At 36.0% G+C, this 23,788-nt stretch overlaps 2 protein-coding genes across 3 annotated transcripts; one reads left to right on the forward strand and one right to left on the reverse strand.

Moving 5' to 3' along the window:
* Positions 1-990: 990 nt before the first annotated feature.
* Positions 991-10,455, reverse strand: LOC125682274 (ankyrin repeat domain-containing protein 6-like). Of its 2 annotated transcripts, none has more exons than XM_048922740.2 (5): positions 10,242-10,455; positions 9,403-9,512; positions 7,268-7,388; positions 3,703-3,905; positions 991-1,423 (listed from the first exon to the last, which is right to left on the reverse strand). In XM_048922740.2, the coding sequence occupies exons 1-5, from the start codon at positions 10,378-10,380 to the stop codon at positions 1,205-1,207; spliced, it is 792 nt and encodes a 263-aa protein (XP_048778697.2). In that variant the 5' UTR covers positions 10,381-10,455; the 3' UTR covers positions 991-1,204. The 2 variants fall into 2 exon arrangements, with proteins under 2 accessions (XP_048778697.2, XP_056009669.1); XM_056153694.1 differs by having other exon boundaries at positions 3,703-3,902; positions 10,242-10,434.
* Positions 10,456-12,245: 1,790 nt separating this feature from the next.
* On the forward strand, positions 12,246-18,505 carry LOC125680995 (uncharacterized). The gene is made up of 2 exons (XM_048920870.2): positions 12,246-12,417; positions 17,250-18,505. The coding sequence occupies exons 1-2, from the start codon at positions 12,288-12,290 to the stop codon at positions 17,567-17,569; spliced, it is 450 nt and encodes a 149-aa protein (XP_048776827.1). The 5' UTR covers positions 12,246-12,287; the 3' UTR covers positions 17,570-18,505.
* Positions 18,506-23,788: the final 5,283 nt, after the last annotated feature.

The raw sequence follows: 23,788 nt of genomic DNA on the forward strand, positions 1-23,788 counted from the left end.
ATAGGTTTTTGCATTAATCTTTTTTTTAAATTAAACTTTGCGCACGATATAGAAAAACATGTATAGATATATATATATGTTTATGGGGAATTTTATTTACTGGATAAAATAAATAATTCGGGAAACCACTGATAGTGAAAAGTTTATATGTTCCATAGATAATCAATTATTTATAATAAAAAATGTTGTCAAGGGGAATAACTCTTATGCTGGTATTTCCTCTACCGTATGTCTATTTTACAATGTTTTCCTTTGTTAATATCCACAATCAATTTATACATATTTATATATGTGCAGTTTTTCTGAACTGTTGACAATTAAAATTTGTCATTTTATCAAGTTTTTATCTATTTTTATCATTATGTTTTCCTATCATACATGATTTTCTGATGTTGACCTATACTTCTGTTCTTATATGTCCGACATCTTAAAAAGGTGGCAACAAACACATTTTCTTTGATCATTAATCAAATTAAACTATATTGAGTGGAAAGTAATTTTTAAAAAAAAAATTGGAAATCACCAATGAAAGCTAAATTATGGGCGCATCTGAGCTCTGCATGCAACAGGCATTTCTTCATAATATTTATTAACCATTATAGTATCATGTATTAGATTTGTCAATTCCAATAAAACTCGGAGTCTAGGTTCCTTATTACAAAATTAAAGTTATATAAATAGAAAACAAAATGTTTTCACTTCATTAAACATTCCGTCATGTAGCCAATGACCATGCTGTTCAACACGAAATCTTCTCTTCATTTATTCTGCACACAAAGAGTGGTGATATTGTTGACAGGTTATATTCTTTTGCCCATGACATTTCATTTAAATCCATGTCCTGCGATAATTTACAACACCGTCTATCAGTTCTCCTGTCCCGATTGAAATCCTCCGTGATTTGCCGGAAGTGGTCCCGCGACCCACTACTGAAATAGCAGACTAATCAAATTCATCAGACGTTACAGAATAATGATAAAAAGTCGTGAATCACATGAAAATGTCTCTAAATTTGATATTTATTGACCATGTTACAAAAACTAAAAGATTGATATTAATTCTCACAATAAGTAACTTTGCATCTAATCATAACATCAATCTAGTCCCATATGATTATGTTCCATGAATCAAAGATAATTAAAAAAAAATACAGAGAAAAAAATCCCCAATGAACACATAATTTTTCTCTACATCATGCTATGCGTCAAGTCCAAGATTGATTGAATTTAGTCAAAAGTTCTATGACGTCATCGTCGTCTGCGTCCTTGGCGTCGTCCAGTATGGTTTGGCCCTCGGAGTTGAGAAGATTTTTGTCGGCACCGGCTCTCAGCAGAAGTTTCATGCTGTCTGTGTTGCTGTTGCTGTACGCATGCCAGAGCGCTGACTTTCCGATGACGTCACGGTGATTCACGTTACAACCATGCTGTTATTGAAATGAAAAGGCTTCCTAATTATCAAAGTGACAGATTGAAATCAAAAAGAAATTTGAGAATCTCTTGCTTTATTGAAGCAATGGTGAGATATTGAATGACAGTATGGACGGAAGAAAATTATATACCGTCTTAAAAAAGAAAATCATACCAGGGTGTTGTGATAGTCATCTTTCAAGCTATTTTAAAACATAATTCCAATGCTCTGTGAATAAAAATCATAGCTCCTGTCTTTGAGCCATAAATATTCGTGTTTCCTTGACGAAAAAACTGTCCTTTTTGTTCTGATATATGAAAGTCGTATGGCAAACATTATCACAAATATTTGTCATCTGATGAGCACAGGTGTCATATAGAAAACTTTCCCCTCACCGATATCAACCCCACAGTGGTAATCTCCACCTGAGGAAACTTTTTCTGTCTACATTCCCCTAGAGCACTCCCTTTACCGGATCGGTTTGGATTTTATGTAAAGTGTACTTCAACAGAATCGCTAGGAAGGAGGCTTCTTCCGCGATGATAGAAAACTTTGCACTTACAAAATTAAAACTATTTCAGTACTTCTCGAGTTGAATTTTGTGATAAAGCTGTATTTATAGGATGTGTACTATAATATGTTGAAAGAGTGTTTTCAATGGAAACCAAGAGTGTCGCCAGAGGAACTAAATATGTGGAAAATAAAAGTTTCATCACGAAAAATTAAGTGTTGCCAGTAAAAACTAGACATGTCGTCAATGTAAACCAACCATTAAACTAATTTCAGCTCATAGTCGACCAATCCAATGAATAACAGACACACAGATGTAAAAATTCCAAGGATAAGCTTTTGAATGATTTGAAATGCAGTGTGTATAAACATGAATAAAGTTAATAAACATATAACTGTATACATTCATTAAGCCAAGAAACGCTTACAGCATTGATATTAGGAAACTATATGTAAATCCGGATTGCGTGGAAGTTTTTTCTACAGTTATCTTTCCGGGGTTTTTTTATGCCTGGGGAAATGTTCTCTGTACAGAAAAATCACCCCTTGTAGGAACATTTTCTATATGAATAAAATCTTTATGGGGCAAGAGCACAATATACACTGTCGACAGGGGATTCTTACTCCTCCTCGGCACCTGATCCACCTAGTATGTCCAATAGGAGTTATTGATCACTGTGTGTTATCTTCACCTTTCATAAAAAAAAAACAACAACATAGGAGGAGAAAGTCAAATACGTATCCTTACGGGGAAGGTTTTTTGTTTGTTTGTTTGTTTGTTGTTATTGTTGTTTTTCTCATGCGATTTGACGGGATTGTGTTTGGACGAGGAGTGACGGATACATTTATTTAGAACAAAAAGTGCGGGGATACGTGTGCAGTAGCTTAATAAGGTAGGTAAATGTAGTGAAAATAAAGTACAGTGTGCCGAGATTTGACATTTTCTTTCCAACTTCAGAAGATAATTATCAATTTGAAAGTTTTCATACATGTATCAATGATGTAAAATGAAAAATTGATACCTGAGAATATATGTAATTCACGGTACGTGTATTCGATGTACCTCAACGTTGACAAACAGGAACTCCTTTAAATTATAGGACAAATTATAGGTAAGCGTAATTAGAAATCAAGATAGATAAGTGAAATCAGCGTTTTAGAATCTTCCACTTCGAAAACGTTTATCTTGTACTCATGTTGATTAAGCCTTGTTTAATAGGGAGTAAGGTTTTAATTCTCTATTTCTCTACTCCATCGTCAGCCTCAGCCAACCCCTTGTATGTGATGTAATTGTTTGAAAGCCTTTCTTATCGGGTTATCTCCCAAACTGCTGATAGGAACCTGATCAGAACTCGGGGTGAACCCAGTCCCCTGATCAGAACTCGGGTGAACCCAGTCCCCTGATAGGAAGCTGATCAGAACTTATGGTGAACCCAGTCCCCTGATAGGAAGCTGATCAGAACTTGGGGTGAACCCAGTCCCCTGATAGGAAGCAGATTAGAACTCGGGTGAACCCAGTCCCCTGATAGGAAGCTGGTCAGAACTTGGGGTGAACCCAGTCCCCTTGACCTAAAGCACACTTCTATCGCTTTAACAAACGTCATGGCAAACAACCTGGCTTACATCAGATACATAAGCTTATATTTTACAGTTCTACCTTAAGCCCTCAACAATATACTTCTGTCCAGGATGTTAATCTATAATAATATCCTGCAGTTTGAACAGCTGTTTTTCCTGTATTGTTGGGGGGTGGGGGTGGGGGTGAGGGCGGGAGCTACATCTTACCTTCAAAAGTACTTTGATGACATCATCGTTATCATTGCTAGCGGTTGTGATGAGAGGTGTGTGCTGATTAGATGGATGAACAAAGTCCGAGTCTGCGCCTGCGTCCAGCAGAAGACGACAGATGTCGCTGTAACCCGATCTGGCAGCAGTGAACAGCGGACTCTCTTCGTTACACCCAACCGTGTTCACGTTGCATTTACCTACTATGTTAGGAAAAAAGAAAGAACAGATGATCGTAACAAATCTTTTATGCTGATCACTTGCGCCTGTCGGTCGGTAAATATTTTTCGACCAATTACAACAAGCAAACGTACGACAAACACGATGACTTAAGCTTCTGGGTCATCAACTTCTCATATTTGTTTAGCAATATATTCCATCACCACCTGCGTAGGTGCTTATGTCTCCCAACTGATTCGATACACGAGAGCATTTCTGTATATGATCAATTTTTAGATCTAGGTAGGCTACTGACAAATAAGTTGATGTTAAGGGGTTTCAACAATTCCGTTTAAAGTAAGCATTTCGCAAATTCTATGATCGTTATAATGATTTAATTTTCAAATACAAGTTAAACTGGGTTGAATGCTGCTAGACGTGTTTCATACCAATTGCTAGACCGTTCTTCACATACTGATTTTGACTACGGATTACTCCTGATGAAGATATAGGGCTTCCGACAGGTGTGATAGGTCAACAGGGGGAGTCTTACTCCTCCTAGGCACCTGATCCCACCTCCGGTTTGCCCTACTCTTAACTTTGTATTATTTTTGGAATTTATGAGGTTGATCACTGTTCGTTATCTTCACTTGTTCATCCTCATCATCAGACATCATATCCTGGCAGACAAGTTAATCATGATTTGTCTAGCAAATAACACTATTGATTTTCAAGTGAAAAGGTAAAGGGCATTGGGCTTTGTAAAGGCGAACAGTTGTTGCTGTCTAAAGTGCCCTTGAACAATGGTCAACAAACACTATATGCAGGTTGGCCATAACTACAGGTAGTAAACAGCCTTTATTTATTTTCAGGTATAAAGGTCAAAGGTCACAAGCTTTCTAGCATGTATATGAAAATTGTTGTATGACCGATAATTAAAGAACAATTGGCTTAATAGCAACCTGGCAGGTCAATACTATTGGATGATCCTTACTGATTTTCAGGTAAAACAGGGATTTTCTAACATACATATATATCAGTTGGGTCTAATCGACAACAAAAGACCCCTTTGTCCCATGATCACCAAAACCCGTGTCTAGCAGAGTCACCAAAACCCATGTCTGGCAGATATCCCTTAACAATTTTCAGGTCAACGGTCACGACACTTTCTAGCATGCAGTTAGCATTTGGTGACCGAGTGATAATTATAGAATTTTTTGTCAGATGGTTGTCAGGCTTCACTGGAAGGGTAACCATGACGAGTAGGTGTCCCCATTCATTTCTAAGTTCAGATGTCAAAGGTCATGGAGTTTTCCCCCAGCGTGCATACAGCAATTGCTGGCAGAATGATAATTTGAGACTCCTTTAAATCTGACGGTCATCAAACTTCATATGAAGTTTGGTAACAGGTAGGAAATGACCCCGATTGATTTACAGGTCAAAAGGTGACATACATGTATGTCGGGCTTTCTAGCATGCATACAAAAAATCTCTTGAATGATAAATAGCAAGCCCTGCCCATTGTGCGATTGTCGTCAAAATATAATCATTCTGAACAGATTTCGGACTGGAATAATTGGTCTTATGAAGGTTAAACTCAACATCTGGATATGTGGTTAAGTAGCTGCAATAATGTAGCCCTATCCAATTTTTTTATAATTCTGACGTTTTCGGGATAGGGCTTCAATTCCATAGGATCTCCGTAATGGTGCAAAATAATTTTATGAATAACCGATAATAAACTCTGTGTATTAGTCCCAAATGTTGTTTACACCAAAAGGAGTACCAACTTTGTGCTCGGGCATGTCTAATAAAGGTGTTTTTCATTAAATACAATGTACAGCATGCAAAATTCTTCGTCTGCTCCGTCATGCTTGTTATCGCGAGATCTCGTAGGTGGATCTAATGAAAAACCTAAACATCGACAATCAGCGCGAAAATGTAGTTACTCGAGCCACTTCGACAAAGAAAGGAAAATCATATTGTTGCAGAAAGAATTTACACTCTGCTGTTCGGTTTTTAACTTGATATTAAATTCAAACCTTTTCAATACCGACGAAATAGCTTTCGCCTCCATACTTGTCCATTGATGTAAATACTACCTTATATGGCATATGCAAATGACTTGACAATCGGAAGTTTATACTTCAGTACATCAAACATGGCGCACAAATATAAATCGAGAAATTGGAATTTATCGAAATTGTTGAAAACGGTAGAATAGAGCCTCACAAATCTCAAGTTGCAGGTTGTAAATTTATATATTGACTAAGAAACATAGAATATCATTTTATTTACGTAAAGAAAGTCAGGAAATGTTTAGAATGAGCGCAAATGTTGTGGGAGTGAATCACTCCCGCATTTGCACCATTACGGAGATCCTAAGGAGTTGTAGCCCTCTCCCTAAAAAATAAATAAATAAATAAATAAATCAGAGAGGGCTACATTATTGCAGCTAGTGGTTAAGGGGTAAAACACATAAAATATTGGGTGACCTTACAATTAAAGAGAGGTGTAGATGTGACTTGTCCTAAGTACGTGTAAAGTTACTTGACGTTAAGGTCGGTTGCTTGTATGTTGTTTGGCGTCCCGCTTGAGAATTTTTCATTCATATGGAGACGTCATCATTTCCGATGAAGGGCTGCAAAATTTAGGCCTATACTCGACGCTTACAGCCGAGAGGGATCTTTATCGTGCCACACCTGTTGCGACACGGGGCCTCGGTTTTTGCGGTCTCATCCGAAGGACCGCCGCATTTAGTCGCCCCTTACGACAAGTAAGGGTTGCTGAGGACCTATTCTAACCCGGATCCTCAGGGGAAATGACGTCAAGGAAGTTATACCCAAAGAGACATAACGGGCAATGCTTTACAGTCTACTTTCTTGAGGCATTCAATGTATATTATGTAACGACCATATTTCATATCTAATAAATGGATGGTGAAATTTTTGTAGTCATGATATCATTTTGAAGGGTTCATCAAATAAAATAATCCATCATAGGAATTTTTATAATTTTGCTTACTGCTGATTTATTTCACCTAGAATTTAACATTGAAGTCTATGGAAAGAGCATATTTTATTACAATGTTTTAAAAATAAGTTATATTTTCATACAACTATCTTGGTAGAAAGTTGCAGACACTTTCTCTTCGTGAAAATATGAAATAAAATTAATCATTTACCAAACACATTTTTAGAAAATTAGATTTTTCTTATTTTTACAAAGGGCAAAAGTCTCAAGTGCAAAAAGGTCAGCTTCTAATCATTTACCAGTCATGTGAATTTCATCTACTTCACTTTCATCATTATTCAACAATAAACAATTGTTCATTATCCTTTTGTTATACACTAAATACCCCATGCACTGTTATAGCAGTGGTGCATTTATCATGATCTGTTTTTACCTTTAATAAATACGGATACCAATTCTCTGTTTGCATTTTTCACAGCCTCACAAATTGGCGGCTCTCCGTTGGATAACACCGCATTCACATCCTCTCCTTTGTTCAACACTTTCGTGAGGACCTGTAGGATAGATAAATGTTTTAATGCACAGAGAAATAGACCGTCATGTTATAATTATAAGCTGTCTCTCTCTCCTCTCCTCTCTCCATCCTCCCCCCTCTCTCTCTCCTCTTGCAAAATAAAGAATCAATGAATAAATAATCTTATGCATTATATGCTACGTACTTGTGTATATAACTGATAAACCTCATTGGTTTAAAGAATAAAGGAATTGATGTTTAAGGGTGGGTGACCTTAACTCTCCTGTACATCTCCGAAACTCTCCCCGCATTCCCCGAAACTCTCCCTTAATCAAGATTTTAATACAAGACTGACTTTACATCATTTTTACTACATTCATGAACTTTTTGTTATTGAAATAAAATACACACATGTACATGTGATTTTGATATTTGATTTGATATTTACTGAGAGAGTACATGTATATTTATTATTTATAACATACTAGCATGTTGAGCTGGTAAATTGAAGATTACTGTATGCTGTATGCCTGAGAGAGCCCTAATTTGGAATAGACAAATCATGCTTCATATGGTAGAGACCATAGATACTACCCTGCGTTCCTGCACGTAAAATCTATTCCAGGTAGTGGCCAGGGAGACCCAAATTTAATTAGAATTTAGTAGTACTTGAACCGCCCACTATGTATACCTGCCATACTAAGAGAATACGTTTGTTTTTTCCTCACTCAGAGCCAAAAATGTACAAATCAGGACCCATTATCAACATATGTAAAAAGAACTCCAACGGATGGATTGTTTTACATCCTGTCGAGAAAAAACCCTCAAATCGAGACGTCAGCCAATGGATGGAAGTAAAACTAGAAATGTGTGAGCATATGTAAACAGGAAACTCGCCATCAGGCATGATATATAATGTGCGTGTAGTGCATGTGCAATTTTCATTGTACTTGGGGGGGGGGGGGGGGGGGGGGGGGGCAAAATCAAGTCTATGTGCGCTTGAAAAAATTCAAGTCATCAAAAATATATTGTAAACTTTGGATTTTTTTTTTTTTACGACGGCAAAAAATATACATGATTTACTAGATAAAGCTTGCAAATTCTCTTCAATAAAATTGGAAGAAATTGTTGTTTATGAATTTATTATAAACATACATCCTCACAGTTGTCATATGTAAACAAACGAGGAAGCTCAGCTCAACATTTAATATTGTGTTTATATTTTATGCATGATTGGCGCACTGTATCGTTAATCATTGTCTGGTACTGTATCCCTGGCATTGTTTAATAAGAGAGGAATGAAAGAAAGTACAGAGTTCTATCAGGACCGCACTACAGGTGCTTGAGATACTGATCCCCCCCACCCCCATCCCTACATATTTAGTCTACATTACGAAAATTATTTTCCAAGAAGTATAAAAAAAAGTATTTGAATTCTCAACTGAAGACACAAAAGATGATAGGCTTTTAATTTTTTTTTCAAGACAAATGGAGCTAAGAAAATAAATTTACAATAATGAAACAGTTGCATTATATAAGGTCAATATGTATGCTATATTCATTTGCCCGCAGACTTCAAGCGGAAACAGATATATTTATAACATTCCAAAATATGGTAGGAATTAAGACTTCTCATAGAATGTGACGAATTCAACAAAGGAAGATAACTTTTATATAGATGTACGTGTTATTGGATTGATATGTATGTTCAACCGTGTTTTATTGTAATTCATTCTTTGTGCTACGCGTTCAGTTTCATAGCAGCCTATCTTCGCTAGGGAAGGGTGACGCTCCACGGTGTTTCAAAAGAGGAACGCTGTGAAGCTAGCGAAGATGCACCACACCATAAGAATCACCAGAGACTGTGTCTCATCTCAGTCTGTCTTCGTCTAATGAAGCAGAGGATTGTTGTTATAGACCAAATCACCTATTTGAGGCTATTTCTGGTTGTTGTTTTTTTTTCGGGGGGAGGGGGTGTCATATGTAGTGGTGGTCTTGCATGTTATTCTTTAATCCCGCAATTTAATTCAAAATGAACGCAAACAAATAATTACTTTGGTGAGATTCTTGCGTAGACATTCCTCAAATGGAGAGACACTGTTTTTGTCGTGTAGATGTACGTCACACCCTCTGTCTATAAGAAGTAACGCTACTGCCTCATACCCTACAAGTAGTGGAAAGTAAGACAACTCGGACTACTTGTAAGACAAAATCATCACCAATATCAGAGACACATGTCTCTGTCAATATATTGTGAACTTGTACAAATTTATCCTTCAAATAGCGGACATAAAATAAAATTACCATCAAAATAGCGGACTAGTATAAGATAAAAATCCTCAACAATAGACTGGAGCAGACTATAGACCAGCAATGCAATATATAATACACGTATCAACACTTCGCGAAAGTTACGTCCCTTGTCCGCCATCTCCCGGATAAAAATCGTATTTCCCTACGTTGGCCTTTCTAATTTTCCTATCTGTAGCTTTGACATCTGTTATTTTTCCATCAATTGCAGTCAACTACAATATGCCCCAGATTGGGGCAACCCATTAACTTGTATGAAAACTTGGTAATTGGCTAAAATTCAAAGTAATAACATCTTACATTTGGTAAGGTAAAGAAGGAAAACTGGGTTTTTCACCGATTGACCTTTGGCTGACCCCGCAAAGGGACGTAACTTGCGGCGAAGTGTTGATACGTGTATTAAAGTCCTCATCAAAATAGTAAGGTAAAGTTATGACTTATAGCATATATGCTAGATATGTATAAAAGTACATCATTCGTTGCTTTATAAATGCATTGCATTTTAGTCGCCTATCATGGTCAGTTTCAAATGCGAACGTTTATTAAAATTAGAGGAAATTCGAACTTAATACAGAAAATCTACCTTTTTGTAAAGCTAGTTGTAGAGGCGTCCAGCCGTAGAATAAACAGTTAACATCCACCCCCTTATCTAGCAATTTCTCTATTTTCTCCCTGTCTCCGTTTCTAACAGCTAAATGTAACTGTTGTTCAAAGTTAGCCATCCTCTAAGCTATGTACGACTTTTATTGGCAGCCGAAAAGCGTCCAGTGTAACTATGTCACGTGGTTTTTACTTTCGCTTTTGTTCCATACTAAGAGTTATTCCCCTTTTCATGTTAACGTATTTTTGATCCGCCCCTTGAAAAATTCAAATGTGCATTCTGTACAACGAAAATATCGTGACTAAATCTATGTTCTTAACTTGTCAAGTCCTAACACAGTATTCATGTACTTTATCACTCTTCCAGAAAACAAAATAGCAATGTGATTGTTCCCAATTTAATTAAAGTTAGACTAGACGTCGCTTGTAGGTGAGCGGATAAAAGGATCTACTTTTAATTTGATTGGATATCTTCGCAGACCACGAACGAAATCTACGTGATTATTTTTGTTTGAGACAACTGATACCGGATTTTGTTGCTGATTTTATCGCTGCATTCAGTTTTATTTTTAGAATGAAGAAAAACTTTGCCATTACTGTATTGAAATGAAAATAGTATAAATCTCAGTATGCATTTGGTGTTTCGTTTGTTATGTACAGTGTCTGTTCAGTCTCTGTAATACAATATCAATTTGGAGTCTTGGGAATTACAGTTGATTACAATATTAATTTGGAGTCATGTGAATTACAGTTGATTACAATATTATGTGTACTGTATTGCTTTTGTAAAATGTGTTGGGGTATTAATATTGAATTTTGGTATAATAATTTTTGTTAGCTTAGTATGTATGTGTTGTGCTGCTTTGTAAACTTAGTATTTGTTGTGTTGCTTTGTTAATTAAGTATGTGTGTGTTGTGTTGCTTTGTTAAATGTGCTGTGGCATTGTATTTTGGTATAATCGTTTTTGAATATTGTGTGTGTGACTGTGTGTGTGTGTGACTGTGTGTGTGACTCTCTCTCTCTCTCTCTCTCTCTCTCTCTCTCTCTCTCTCTGTGTACATTTTTTGGAGGCTGTGGCATGTGACAGACTAGTTGAAGGTCTGACCCGTGTCTGTAAACATCCATCACATGACCCATATCTGTAAATACCCATTAAGTGACCCGTATCTGAAATCATTTTACAGCTTTCTGATATACCAATAATGCATAGCATGAAAAGGTCAAGATAACGAACAGTGATCAATCTCATATCTCCTATAAGCAATTCAAAATAGAGGGTTGGGCAAACACAGACCCCTGGATATATCAGAGGTGGGATCAGGTCCCTAGGAGGAGTAAGCATCCCCTGTCGACCAGTCACACCCGCCGTGAGCCCTATATCTTGATCAGGTAAACGGAGTAATACATAGTCAAAATCAGTGTGCCAAGAACAGTCTAACAATCTAAAAATACATTTGTTGCAGCTTAGTGTACACATTTCGAGTCCAGAAAGAATACAATAGACCATTATATATTCACTCATTGTAATTCACTGCACATTCTGAAATCGTATTTGAATCTGCCGATTTCTTCAGTATCGAATTAATTGCAAATGCAATGTAAATCGTTACTTAGAATTTTTTTTTGTAATTTGATTGATTGTGGCAATTAAAAAAGATCAGAGAATGTTCGACAAGGAAATTACACAAGAGTTTACTACATAACCTGGTAAGTATTTCCCTACAACGCAGACGACTAGGCCTTCCGCGAACAGGCGATGCACATGTTCCGATCGGTTCAAAGAGCTCAGGACGAATCGCTGGCCTGTCCTGCCAGCAACGTGCTGTGTTGCTATCAAAAGCTGTTCTCAGACTTGTCTTTATATCTGTTCCGATCATGTTCACATTAAATTTGATTTAATTACAAAAATGAATTGCACAGATGCCAAAATGACTAATGAGTCCTGTCATATTTAAGATATAAACACGAAGAAGTTTGAAGAGAAGTTATCAGTATAGTATAGGGTTTCTTTATGAAGACTTTATCAGGATGATGACAAGGTATATCCTCCTGTTTATGCTGATTGCTGTCGTTCAAGGAGTATCCTACCCCTGGCGTGGGTGGAGGGCACACCCTACCTATCTATCGCCAATGATACCAAGGCCCCATAATAACCAAGGTGAGTTTCAGGTCGGCTGGCGGGATGCCTGTTTGATGTCGGAGTGGTCGGTATAAAAATGCATTTTTGTTGTTGTTTGTTTTACGTTTAATTTGGATTTTTTCACGTATAATGTTACATGAAAATGTTTTACAGTGTGTGATCATGACATATCAATCTGGTATCAGATATGTTGCAAGCAAATTAAGGAGGAGTAGCACTTCGTCACATTTCTTTAAGGTGGCTCGTTACACTTTGAAACAGTTTCTCATACATCAGCACGAAATCATTTGATTATGAAAGAAATGATTATATGTAATAAGTCCATATGTCAGAAAGGCAGAAAATATGCAATTTTGGATAAAAACATATTATTTTCAAAATTTTATTTCAATGAATATAAACAAAAGACTGGCGGATTTTAACTCTGCGGGTCCTAATTTCACAAAACTTTTAAACTGCCTTCTTGTGGCGAAGTGTCATAAAAATACCAGTCTTGTTGTAATGAGCTACCTTAAAAAATATAAGATAAAAAATATCCCAAAATGCACCACTTGTATGATTTTTCTCTCTCTAAGACTGGCGATCTGTAGATTTCCAGTTCTAATCTCGCAGTGGTTTTAGGATTTTTTTCTCTTATATTCTCCCTCACTTTGTTCGTCCGAATATAAATTAATTAAATGCTAATTACCAAAAAACAAGAAACTATATAGTATAAGTAGGATGGCAGCTCGCTAGCACTTTATTCATCACTCGTAATGTCCTTAAGAAATATATCGCAAACAAAACTACTCATGTTAATACACATCAATATATACACAGATTAATGTCATCTGATAAATGGTTACTATCCGCCATATAAATATTGTAAAATTTACCTGTACGTAGAGCTAGCGAGCGTGCTTAGAATGCCGCACAAACACATGTTCGCCTATTTATATGCCTTCACCACGTGACCAATACAAATGATATTCGAACCCGACTACCTATAAAACACCCGCATATAATTATAATTATATTCTCCCTCACTTTGTTCGTCCGAATATAAATTAATTAAATGCTAATTACCAAAAAACAAGAAACTATATAGTATAAGTAGGATGGCAGCTCGCTAGCACTTAGAAAAACAAAGAGAGAAAAATCTAATGGCGGAAGTAACACATTTGTTATTAATTATATAAACAAAAGTGAACAATATATAAACCTTTCATATGTTCAAATTTTTGGTAACATGAAGTTGCTTTTGCACACAATCTTTAATGTAGTTGTCCCTTGAAAAATCCGATTTCCATCGACCATGAATTTCCTCCTTCCATGAGCATATGGAGAATTTTTTGATCACACGGGTTAGAGCACATATTGCAATCATGATACCACTTGATACTGTAGAAATATGTTGATAACACAGATTCGGAAACCGATTGCTGTACAAGACCGCTTAGAAATACTGCCACAGTACTCACTGCTGCGGGTAAATAGGAAACATCGTGAGCCAAACACCAGCCTTTAAATTTTTGGAAATAAGTGTCGTATTTTCTATTAGAGTTGTCGCTCTTTCCTTTCCGTAGAATGTAATGAATGTGTGATGCTGCCGATGCAAACCTGCTGTCTTTTTTCATTTCCTGGATTTCCGACAGAATGTTATTGTGTACCTATAAAAAAGACAGATTTTATCAATGCAAAGTTGTCCCACAACTTTCCACCTTGAGACTTAAGATATAGTTCATGCATGCCCCATTCAATTACATTTGATTTTCTGAAAACGCACATGGTGCCTTATCTCTAATTCATATTTAGCTCACAAAATCCCACTTCGTTTCAATTCAAAATTCTCTTAGTATACACAAGAAAACGCACATGGTGCTTTGTTTACAATTTCATATGTAGCTCATAAGGTATATGCACATGGTGCTCAAAATACTGCTCTAGAATTCATTATGCACATGGTGCCATGCAAGATATGCCATGTGGTTCATGGAACCTTGTTGATCATCCATATGATCTATCTAAAATCAACTCTCAGCACTAGAACATTACTAGCAAACTTATATGCCGCAAAAATACTGTTTATATCTGATCCAGCTTTGAAAAAATTTTTTGGATTATTATACTCAATAAATCCTTTTACAAATATAATGAAAATTGTTTTGCTTTGCATTCCAAATCAGAGGCCAAAACATTGAAGATTTCCATTTTGGTTTAAAAATCCAATCCATCATGAGATTTGAACCTGGTACCTCCGGCATACTAATCCAGATACCTTACTGCAAAGTTGTCCCACGACTTTCCACCTTGAGACTTAAGATATAGTTCATGCATGCCCCATTCAATTACATTTGATTTTCTGAAAACGCACATGGTGCCTTATCTCTAATTCATATTTAGCTCACAAAATCCCACTTCGTTTCAATTCAAAATTCTCTTAGTATACACAAGAAAACGCACATGGTGCTTTGTTTACAATTTCATATGTAGCTCATAAGGTATATGCACATGGTGCTCAAAATACTGCTCTAGAATTCATTATGCACATGGTGCCATGCAAGATATGCCATGTGGTTCATGGAACCTTGTTGATCATCTCCGCTAAGGGGTCGTCAAGGTATTCCTTCACGGTATCCCATCCGTGCCGGTCTGCAATCTTTAAAATCTTGTTTCTTTGAAGTATTGCTGCTTGTTCCTCTTTTACGATGTCTGCTGCTTTCTGAAAATCACACTCCTGAATCAACTTTCTTAGCTCTGACAACTTGGAATATCTTGCTTGATTAAAGTTAAACTGAATCTTGTGTCCCTCGTGTTTGAATTCGAATCCTGGTGACCCGTTAACTGAAACTGTTGGTTCCTCCACGTGCGGCACGTTTTTCCCCGCGTTGCTTTTTGTCAACTTTTCTGTAAGGCCCGTTATAGTGCTCACAATAACATTGCTCTGCCTTTCTAAAGCTTTGTTCAGTGAAGAACTGAATAAAGAAACGGCCTCTTCATTATATAAACCAAATTCTTCTCCCGGAGTTTCCATGCAATGGTCACTTTCAGCCATAGAGTTTTTGTAGTGTATAAAATTTACCTGTACGTAGAGCTAGCGAGCGTGCTTAGAATGCCGCACAAACACATGTTCGCCTATTTATATGCCTTCACCACGTGACCAATACAAATGATATTCGAACCCGACTACCTATAAAACACCCGCATATAATTATAATTAGTGATTTTACACTAGAATAAAAAAAAAACTATTTGCTCAGTTAAACAATATTGGAAAATTCCAACACCACAACTTTATTATACACTCTATAGTTTTCAGTTATGAAAATATTTACCAGTAAGTTATCCCGTTTTAAATGAAGCCATTGGTAACTGCGTCATATCTGCAACAATACGGAGAAACTCCAGTACTGGTTAATCATGGCGGTGAGATGGAGATTAATTTTCTATATTGATTTTTCGTGTGTATCCTGAAAACATCGAATCGACGTCTTCCTTACCCATTATAACTCAAAAATTTCTTTTCAACTCTATTTAATCCTTATCCATAATTAGATTTTTCGGTTATTATCCCCTTTAAAACACAAGTGCGTTTCTCGAAAATTCTCAAGACCAGAATTATCCAATAGCGACCATCAGCAAGAAACATGTTCTGAATTTCCTTTCAGAAGAAACGGTAATTTGATTTCTTCAAAGTGTGGACCAAAGCCTTTTAAGTATAATGCATATTAATGGCTGAGTTCCTTTTAAAACTTGAATGAAATTATAAATATCTGCACATGTATATTACTTTTAAATTGAACCATCTAGCTTGGTAGCTGAGTTGGTTTACGTGTCAACTAATGATATGTAGCCCGTGCGTTCGAATCTAGCAGGGTTTTATTTTTTTCCAGATTACTTTATTACGGGGGTATACTTAGGACACGCGATATTTTTTTTAAATGAAAATTATGTCGTGCGCATGGCTTATTATCTCGTAAGCATGACATAATATCTCTTACGCACGATTTATTATCTCGTGTGTACGACATAATATATTTTGTGAACGACTTATTATCTCGTGCGCATGAGATATTATGTCGTGTGGACGAGATAATACATTTAAGTCGTCAAAAGAAAACCAAAAGTGCACAAGAGTTATTCAGTTTAATGCATGCATTTATTAATTCAGAATCAAAACAAACAACACGCAAATAAAATTTCTTAATTTTTTTCCATCTCAATATTAAAGGGCCATGAGAGTGGAGCTCTCCCTATAGGTAACACAGTATTTTTTTTTTTATCCTGTTATGGGTATAAATACTAATGTCAATACTTTTTGTTTCGCCCTCAAACACGGTCACGCTGTAATACATAACATATGTCATTAATCATATCCAAATTTTTGCAAATTTGATTAATCTGGTAGAGTAAGTTTTTTTGGTGCGGAGATGTGATTTTGTGACGTCACGGCATGACGGGTCAGGCTTTCGAGGGAATGTTCAAAATATGGTTAAAGCATGTTCGTTGTTGGGAGGGACTTTAGACTTCTGAAGCGATGGATGATAAGGAAAATCTTTTTTTTTTTTAGCTTAACTGTGCCGGTTAATAGGTTTGTCTCGGCGAATTTAATAATAAAATCGGACCCGAATCGATGAGGAGATCAAATTGTTGTTGCACACTTGCTGTTTGCATATTTATTAATTGATAGAGCCCCCCCCCCCCCCCCCCCCCACTCCATTCATATTTATCTATAGATTAAAATTCAGACATCTGTGCTTAAAGTGTTACCTAAAGTACAACACCCTCCCTTTATATTTTCTAGATCCGCCTTTGGATCTACTATTCTATAAAAGAATCCAAACAATGTAATGTATTTGTATTTACTTCAGTGATATCACGTATCGGCGGAGGCAGCCCGCTGTGTTCTTTATGCCAGCAAACCCAGGGCCCCTGTGGTTGTCAAAGATTCTGTGCCGGAGGGTGCGGATTCGGAGGAGGGTTTGGTCCATCAATCTCTCCAACTTATCCTTGGGGAAGCGGGTTTCCAGTCTTCAGACCATACGCAGGCTTTCCATATACGTTTGGGAATTCTTTGTATGTTAACCGTGGAGGAATTATACCACCATCAGCTTACAGAATGTTTCCGATACAGCACCATGGAGGATATAAGTCGCTAGGCTACGGTGGAGACCTGGAGTACGATGATTAGTAAATGGAAGAGAGAACGAATAAAATATTGCGCGAGGGTGAGATTGTACAGAAACAAAAACATTTGTCAACTGAAGTAGAAATACCCATAGCTTATCACTAAAAATCCTAGATTTCCATCAGTAACAGCACACGCTGTAACATTCTCTACCCAGAGTTCCGTGCGCTGCAGGCACTTGCTACATCTCTGTCAACGGCGTTTTGCAGAAATCGTGTAAAAGTTTCTCATATGCATCATTTGAGTCTTGCACTAAATATTTGGTCATGCTATGACATAGTTTTGGGTCAATTAAATTGATGTTTATGTTGAATTGTTTCAAATCGCTGTTTTATGATGCTGAATTTAGAACTACTTCGTCATTACGCGTATGAATGTAGGACATTCACGTGGTGGAAATGATGTAAACATGGAATCGAAAGTAAAGGTGGTTATCAAAAATACAACAAAACTTTAAAAAAAAACCAAAAAACTCAAACAGTTGAATAGTGAAAATGACAGTGGGTTATGCAGTGAGTTATGAAAAGAGCCCGATTTGTCACATTTTGCCAAAAGAAAAGGAGAATGATTGTTTATATCATGTGATTAAATTGTCACGTGATTCCAAACGTTGACAGAGGTGAACGTGAATCTTGCGGAACGCGCCATCTAGTGAGAAAATGACTCTGTAAGCGATGTTTGTATTTGTCTTTTTTGTCTGCCTGATTATTTCTAACCATTGAAAAAAGATCGAAATTCTAAGTAATGATGAGTTGCACAATAGTTGTAGCATGTTCCACAATGGGACGCCGATCATAACCCTACTCTAAAATACGAATGTATGAGATGCTTCAATCGCCTTCAGGAATAAATACACTTTGATTGAGAAGGGGAACAATTTCAAATCGTTATTTGGTGTTTTCAAATTCAATGCAGATCGTCCTTCCTCTTCTACCGACTCCCGGTACATATTGGCCAATAGCTTGTGTGGAGCGGAGAAGACCAAACACCCTTAGAGAAGTCGGTATGGAAGAAGCCATGCGTCACGAATCCGTTTCACCGTTACTCCTCCTAGGCACCTGATCCCACATCTGGAATATCCAGGGGTCTGTGTTTGCCCACTTTCTATTTAGTATTCCTCAAAGGAGTTATGAGATTGATCACTGTTCGTTATCTTCACATTTTATACAGCATGTTAGACCTTTAAAAGCTGTGATGTAAAATAATGCACTGAACATGCAGTAAAAAGTCAAGAAACACTCTGACATGTAAACATAATTGTACATACATTGGTATTCAAGTACATTAGATTTGTATATATTACAGTACTTTTATTTCATCTTTTATTACTAAGCATGTAATTAAAACAGTAATACAAACAATTTTGCATGCCATATTCAGCATCGACTCTCGACCAATATCAAATTAATGTCTTCTCGGTTGATAGGGGATAAAATATGGAAAAGAGGTATGCATAATGACTGTATAATGAACTATATAAAAATTGTAAATATCTAATAAATTGTGAGAGAGATAATGTATTGTCTCCATAAAACAATGGTAATACCCAATAAGTCGTCTGCTATAACGTGTTATATGATAATGATAAATAATAATAACGAAAATGTTAATGTTCTATAAACAATTAAAACGAACAGTGATTAATTTCATAAACCCCATAAAGAATAAAGATTTGGAAGGAGGGCAAACACGGATTCCTGGACACACCAGAGGAGGAAGCACCCCCTATTGACAGCATCCGAAAGCACCCGACCTATTTACAAAGTCATTTTACAAATAAGATCACGATAACGACCACAGAATTTGCAAACTTTGCCGTGTAACAATACTGTTGAAACCCTGGTAACATCAACTTGTTTGTCACTCTCCTGCCTCCGTGTGACATTTGATTATACACAGAGCATGCTCTTGTGTATATAATTAGTTGAGAGCCATAATCACCATATTCAGATGATAATGGAATAATGTTACATAAAGATAGGAAGATGAAGATGGAGAAGCAGAAGTCATTCTGTTTGTCATAAAGTTGAGTTGTTAGCTTGTCGTTGTATTCATATTTTGATTACATTGCAGATACATTGTAAAATAGCTGTATCAACATATATATATGTATTTCCTGTTAAATGCAGAAATAATACTGTAATAAATCTACGTGCATGTATATGATCACGTTTGGAGTTTTTCATTACATGGACCTCGTACAAGAAATAATGCGATATAGATATTTTTCTAATAGTTGACCATCTCCCTAAAACTGACCGTTATACAATCAGTAAGCGCATACTGTCACGTATCTACTGAAGTGTAAATTATTCGTCTACTGAAATGTGCATATTTTTTATCTATCAAAACTGACATGTTATCATTATTTAAAACTGTATTTCATACATTTCCTAAATTGTACATCTACTAAAATTGCACATTATACGTGAAATAAGATCTGTATATTATACGTGATCAGAAATTGTATGCCATCTACGAAAACTACGTTATACGAGAGCTATTCAAAATGTTCGTGGGCGTATGCTATTTTTTCTTTATGATGACGATTGTGGTAATTTGTTAAACAATATTTCAAAGGGCATGGGGATGATTTTGGTAAAAAGAAAAAAGATCTAGATGAGTTCATCAGAATCAGAAATATTTTACTAAAGTGTCGCATACCAATACAATACCAACGTACAATTCATATATATATATATAAAACAATGTTTCAATATTTTAAATAGCAATGATATCCAGCCATATTGACTTATGAGACACTATCATTGAAATACATATCATAATATAACTACGTCATATACATATACGTATACTAATAAAGAGATAACCTACGTGGAATGTTCACATTGTTTCCAGGAAATGCTTTTAGGCCTAAACAATCGTGTGTTTATTTGGAAGAAGGTTGGAGAAGAGTGTCTTCCCGCATGCATCAGTTCAGGCGCGGCGCTGAAACTTGTCGTTAGTTAGATGCTCCAGGGCTGTCTCATTTGGGTGAAGGCGCTTAGATTAAGTATACTATTTTCAACGGTATTAATGTTAGTAAATACAATAGAATTCTTGAGGATAAATTATGATCAGTAATAGCAAAACTGATAATAATAATAAAATAATAAAATAAATAATAACTTCCTATATCAAAAGTTCAAGAGTGCAAAGAAAGAAATTGAATTCCGGGAATAATATGTTTTGGTCAACAAAATCCCTTAATGCAAATATAATGGAAAAAATATTGACTTCTCTTGATAACAGAACTAGAACGCTGATTTTCGAATATTCATAATGTAATTGACCTGAATTGAAACTTGTGCGACATTAAGGAAAACATATCTATGAACTAGGAATGTGTACCGATCCTTAACCGTGAGGAAGTTAAAAATAATCCGGACAAAGGGCTATAAAACTGCATAAGGGACCAGCACTAAGTCAAACAAGATTTTGTGACCGATCAACAGAGGATGCTTACTCCCCCTAGGTATCTGACCCCACCTCTGGTGTGTCCAGGGATCCGTGTTTGCCCTCCTCTTAATATTGTTTTTTTTTTTGAATTTATGAGATTGATCACTGCTCGTTATATTCGCTTGTTTATTGACATTTTTTAACATCCTTTATTTTTCAATGTAGTCACCTGCGTACAGAACTAACCTATCACATCTCCTTAACCATGATTCAGAATAGAACACTAATCACTGTCATCGGTGTAGATGTTGACAACCGAAGATTTCATATCATTACAGATAGATGCAGCTCTCTCACTGTAAAGTACTCGTGTTTCATAGTGACGTCATTTCGTATTTTCATTACATAACAGAGGTATAAGATATGGATCTGGCATTCATCATACAACAAAATAAGTTGATGCCACTTTTAAATCAACAATTTGGATATATTCCGATTATTCCATGTTACTTCCGTCATTTTCATTTCTTTAATTTTTTGGGTTTTTCCAGCTTGTCCCGATCAACCCAGAATTTAGTCATTGCACGCTGACGTCGTGTGTGTGTATGGTTTTGTTTTGTTTTGTTGTTTTTTCTGGCGTTTTCAAAGAAATATTTTTTGCGGTGTTTTCTTGTACATCCTTTATTCCTAAAAAAAACCCAACAAAATATAAAAACCTGATACTAACGACATCAGAATATCGTGTCACTTGTTTTGTCACATCACAATTAGATTTTACACAGTTTTGACTTGTATTGTGAAATATTTCACCATTTGAATTCAAGAACGTAAGTGATTACTTTCTTAACCTGGACTGTGCGAGCCCTTCGCTCTTTTTCATTCAATTTAAGCGAATGCATTTACAACAGTTAAGGATCCAGAGGAAGGATGGTCCGGGGCTAGATCCCCCTTACTTCAGAAAATTTGCTTAAAAGGGTAAAGATAACGCGGAGCCACACGCCCCCGCCCCCTTAAAAAATTCCTGGATCCGCCCCTGTACAACCAACTTACTGTTACTTGGAATTTCATAATAGATAATTTGGTATACAATATGTAGATATAAACTCATTTACATTGACAAAAAAACGCCACTGTATTATACATTTTCAATATCTATAGATATATATAATACAATCCGAAACTAAAATATGTTACGAAAATGGGGGTAATAGATATAGCTTAATCAATAATAATTATGTAACCCCCCTCCAAAAAACTTAAGCGGCATTGAATGAATATGAAAGCATGAATAGTAAAACGATTGTTGTTTGTAAGCTGTGATCTTCAAAAATATCCATTACGAAGTTGAAGACAATACGATATTGATGATATACAAAATCAGAAAATTCTATAATCTGTCACATTTGATTATATAAACTTCTGATTTTCTTAAACATTCGACGACATATCACTAAAATGTCCGTCTTTTGTTTTATTTGTTTCGTGAAAAACAATCAGATTTCTTTTATTTTCACAATATATGAATGATGCGCAAGATAATTGCGTTTCAGATGTTTTATGGGTTTTCATTGCAAGTGTATGAGCTTTAAAACATGTTTTTATATCAATCCCAATGTTACAGATGCACCATATTTAGCGGGGAAAAAACCCCACCCCATTCTTACACACACATGGACGCACGTGTGCGTATTTCATTGAATTATTGATAATGCAAAGACAGCATGCCTATTTGAATAAGAGTCAATAATGACAGATTAGATGGAAAAACTTCCTACTGTTTTTTGTCATATATATTTCAATCTGATCCACTTTAATGGCATTAATCAACTCCAAGAGAAAGGGTGAACCCCTTCTTTTCTTACAAACTATCAGATGCCAAAGGTACAATCCTTGCTTTTTATCATATACTTCATAAAAGTGGCTAAACTACGGTTTTCGGGTTACAATTTCAGTTTATATCGTTTTATCAATACGTGGGGTGACAAACTTCCGGTTTAGGAAATCATCGCCAAAAAACGTGAAGGTCTCACACTTACTACAGATAGACTTGTTAGATCTTAACCAATCCGCTCTGACACTAATCCTGGTTTTACATAAATAAACACTTAAAATTACTAAATTACATTTGAGTAATAGGATCGAGATACCGGTGGCAACAATTCTGCTTCATAATCTAGGATTTTGTCTTTGAGTACATAATTAATTGACAAGTGTTCATTATTGATCGCATTTGCATAAACAGATCGCATTAACTGCAGCTTTACAATGATAGCATGTACATGTCAACCTTCTTCAATGACTGCAGCTTTGGTATAGATTAAACAATCATATATATCGATGGTGCACTTCAATGAATTAATGCATGTTGATAGTTTTAACTGCGAACTGCACACGTCAACATCAGGACACCCCAGTCGCCATGCTATTTTCATGACACACTTAGATATATTTACTGCGGTCTTTTCTGTTGACCAGTCATGTTCATCTATCGTGATAGGTATCAGAATAAGTCTTAGTCAAAACCAGTAGGTAAAGATCAATCTAACAATATTAGTCAAAATCGGAATGTAAAGATCAATCTAACAATATTAGTCAAAATCAGAATGTAAAGATCAGTCTAACAATATTAGTCAAAATCAGAATGTAAATAACAGTTTAACAATATTAGTCAAAATCGGTGTGTAAATAACAGTCTAACAGTTGGTATAAAACAAGACGGTATTAGACTCAAACGACATATTCTATATATAGATCAGCCATCCAAATAATTACTTTGTTAAACGCCACTCTGATTCCACTCAAAAGTACTCTGAAGTTGAAATG

The sequence above is a fragment of the Ostrea edulis genome, chromosome 2, assembly GCF_947568905.1.
Source record: "Ostrea edulis chromosome 2, xbOstEdul1.1, whole genome shotgun sequence".
Classification (NCBI taxonomy): Eukaryota; Metazoa; Mollusca; class Bivalvia; order Ostreida; family Ostreidae; genus Ostrea; species Ostrea edulis.